Here is a 3,527-nt window from a genome sequence, read left to right as displayed (position 1 = left end):
CAGTTCGGGACCTCTCTACACCTTGCAGCTACCTACATCTTCCTCCAGTCCCTGCGCTCTTGTGGCTACTCCCTCCCTGACTACCTGGCATCGTCGCCTCGGTCACCCTGGCAAGGTTGCCCTTCAGATTCTTGCCCAATCCTCTTCGATCATTTGCAGCAAGCCTGACGATGACTCCCTCTGCCATGCATGTCAACTTGGATGCCATGTTTGCTTACCTTTTACTAGTTCCTTGTCTAGAGCAGCTAAGATTTTTGATTTGGTACATTGTGATCTATGGACATCACCTATTACCAGTATATCCGGTTTCAAATATTACTTAGTTATCCTCGATGACTGCTCTCATTTTCTTTGGACTTTTCCCCTTCGTCTAAAGTCTGATACTTTCCCTACAATTTCCAATTTTTTCGCTCATGTGAACACTCAGTTCAGCTGCACCATCAAAACAGTACAGTGTGACAACGGCCATGAGTTTGACAACTCCGCCTCTCGTGCGTTCTTCCTTGCCAACGGCATTTCCCTCCGCATGTCCTGTCCTTATACTTCACAACAAAATGGGAAAGCTGAGCGCATGATTCGCACCACTAACAATGTCACCCGAACCCTCCTTTTTCAGGCTTCCATACCACCCTCCAACTGGGCTGATGCCCTTGCTACTGCTACCCTCCTCCTCAATCGACTCCCTACCAAGACGTTGCACATGAGCACTCCTTTTTCGCGCTCTACACCTCCCACCCCTCTTATCATGACCTACGAGCTTTCGGCTGCACCTGTTACCCCAACCTCACCGCTACCACTCTTCACAAACTTGCTCCATGCTCCGCTCTATGTGTGTTCATCGGCTACTCGCCTGATCACAAGGGCTACAGGTGCCTCAACCTCGCCACCAACCGTGTCATCATCTCTCGGCATGTTGTTTTCGACGAAACAACATTTCCTTTCTCCCTTCGCCGACCCTCACCTCCTCCACAAGAGCTTGATTTTCTAACTAACGATGACCCCCTGCCAGTCTTCCCTTTACCTGTAGGTACACCTGGGCTTGCTGGCTCCTTGCCAGCACCCATGCCTCCACATGCCCGCTCCCAGCCATCACCACCGGTCACCCCGATGGCTAGTCTAGGCACCTCGACACCCAGATAGCCTCCACCAGGTTTCCCTGTCCTACGGCCGGTGACTGGCTCACGCACGCCAGTTCCCTAGAAGTCTCTGGTACCCCCGGGCACGCCTGCGGCACCTCTGGCATGTCAGGTGCCCCCAGCGCCTCCTGTCCTAGAGCCCCCAGCACCCGCGGTGCCCCCGGCGCCCCCTGTTCAGGAGCCTCCGACCCCCATGGTGCCCTAGGCGCCTGCCTTACCTCAGGCGCCTTCAGCTCCCTCCTTCAGCAAGCCTCCTGTCATCCACGTCTACTCTAGGTGCCCTACTACACCCGGCTCACCTTCTAAGCCCGCTATGGGGGCCCCTCCTCGATGCTCCAGCTTTGTTCCCTCTCCGCCACGCTATGTCAAGCACGGCCCTCCGGTTCCGACAACGGCCGTCCCCATCCCTCTGGTCGCCAACTCCCATGGCATGGCGACCCGCAAGAAGTCCGGGTACCGGCAGCCTCATCTCGCCTTGCATACTGAGGCCCTGTCACTGGTACCGTGGTCGTGTCGCGATGCTCTTGCCAATCCGCACTGGCGTCGGGCCATGGATGAAGAACATGCTGCTCTTCTAGACAACCACACTTGGGATCTTGTCCCTCGCCCGGCCAAGGCCAATGTGGTCACTGGAAAATAGATTTTCAAACACAAGTTTCATGCTGATGGTTCCTTGGAAAGATACAAGGCTCATTGGGTCCTTCATGGATTTACACAGCGCCCCGGTGTTTATTACGATGAGACCTTCAGTCCTGTCATCAAACTAGCCACCGTTCGCACTGTCCTCACCTTAGCACACTCTCGGGACTGGCCGATCCATCAACTCGACGTGAAGAATGCTTTCCTCCACGGGACTTTGTCAGAAACTATGTACTGCTCTCAGCCCACCGGGTTCGCTGATCCTGCTCTCCTGGACCATGTTTGCAAGCTCAACAAGTCTCTCTACGAGATGAAGCAGGCACCCCATGCGTGGTACAGCCGGTTTGCCGCTTACCTGCTCACCTTGGGCTTCACTGAAGCCAAGTCAGACACCTCCCTGTTCATATACCGACGCGGCACCGAGACAGTATATTTGCTCCTCTATGTGGATGACATCGTCCTCACTGCCTCCTCTCAGCAGCTCCTCCTCCATATGATTGCTGCCCTGAAGAAGGAATTTGCTATGAAAGACCTTGGTCCCTTGCATCACTTCCTAGGCGTGGCGGTTCAGCAACACAGGGACACTCTCATCCTCTCACAGCGCCAATACACCCTGGACATCCTTGATCGACATGGCATGAGCGGCTGCAATCCCTGCTCTACCCCCGTCGACACTTGTGCCAAGGTATCTGCATATGCTGGCCCTCCTATGGATGATCCCACAGCCTACTGTAGTCTTGCAGGTGCTCTCCAGTACCTGACGTTCACCCGCCCCGACATTGCATATGCCGTTCAGCAAATTTGCCTTCACATGCATGATCCCCGAGAGACTCACCTGATCGCTGCCAAGGGGATCCTTCGCTACCTTCAAGGCACCATCAGCTATGGCCTGGTCATCCCCCGGTCTGCCCCGACTCAGCTCGTCATTTACACTGATGCTGACTGGGCAGGCTGCCCGGACACTCGCCGCTCCACCTCTGGATACGCTGTCTTCCTCGGTGGCAGCCTCGTCTCCTGGTCATCCAAAAGGCAACCCACAGTCTCTCGGTCGAGTGCCGAAGCCGAGTACCGTGTTGTTGCCAACGGTGTCGGCGAAGCTTCATGGCTACAGCAACTTCTACAGGAACTGCACCACCCCCTGAAGACTGCCTCCCTCATCTACTGCGACAATGTCAGCGCCGTCTACCTCTCCACCAACCCCGTTCAGCATCAACGCACCAAGCACGTGGAAATCGACCTTCACTTCGTCCGTGAACGGGTCACCATTGGCACTGTCCGCGTCCTACATGTTCCCACAACGTCGCAGTACACGGATGTCTTCACCAAGGGGCTTCCTTCTTCTGTCTTCATGGAATTTCGCTCCAGTCTGAACGTTCGTCCTAGCAACGTTCCAACTGGTCAGGCCCTTTGGGCCCCTATATATTTGTAATCCCTTTGGAACCTCAAATCAAGTATGCTAAGCCTGTTGGCTTAACCTTCTATCACTTAGGCTAAAAAAATATAATAAAATATTGTGCACTTATGTGATAGCACACATCCTTAGGATGACACAAGCAATCGACCAAAGAACTGGATGGGATTAAATTTAAGTGTTATGAAATCATGTCACCGTAGAAACAATAATTATATAGAAGTGCAAACACTGTGTTGCAATTCTCATTGTACTCGGTTTGTCCCAAATAATACTTCATTTGTAAAAGCAGTTGCATTGCTTGTACTGTATATAAGTTTCTCCAACCAAAACACCACTTG

The 3,527-nt window shown here is 53.3% G+C and overlaps 1 protein-coding gene across 1 annotated transcript; it reads left to right on the top strand.

Moving 5' to 3' along the window:
• Nucleotides 1-2,004: 2,004 nt before the first annotated feature.
• On the top strand, nucleotides 2,005-3,204 carry LOC136480236 (uncharacterized mitochondrial protein AtMg00810-like). The gene has a single exon (XM_066477841.1). It carries the CDS (start codon nucleotides 2,005-2,007, stop codon nucleotides 3,202-3,204), a length of 1,200 nt encoding a protein of 399 aa, XP_066333938.1.
• Nucleotides 3,205-3,527: the final 323 nt, after the last annotated feature.

This window comes from Miscanthus floridulus, chromosome 9 (assembly GCF_019320115.1).
Source record: "Miscanthus floridulus cultivar M001 chromosome 9, ASM1932011v1, whole genome shotgun sequence".
Taxonomy (NCBI): Eukaryota; Viridiplantae; Streptophyta; class Magnoliopsida; order Poales; family Poaceae; genus Miscanthus; species Miscanthus floridulus.
This window is presented reverse-complemented; position numbering and strand designations above follow the sequence as displayed.

Coding starts and splice junctions, on each gene's coding strand:
- LOC136480236 (XM_066477841.1), top strand. CDS start 2,005: ATGTACTGCTCTCAGCCCACCGGGTTCGCTGATCCTGCTCTCCTGGAC.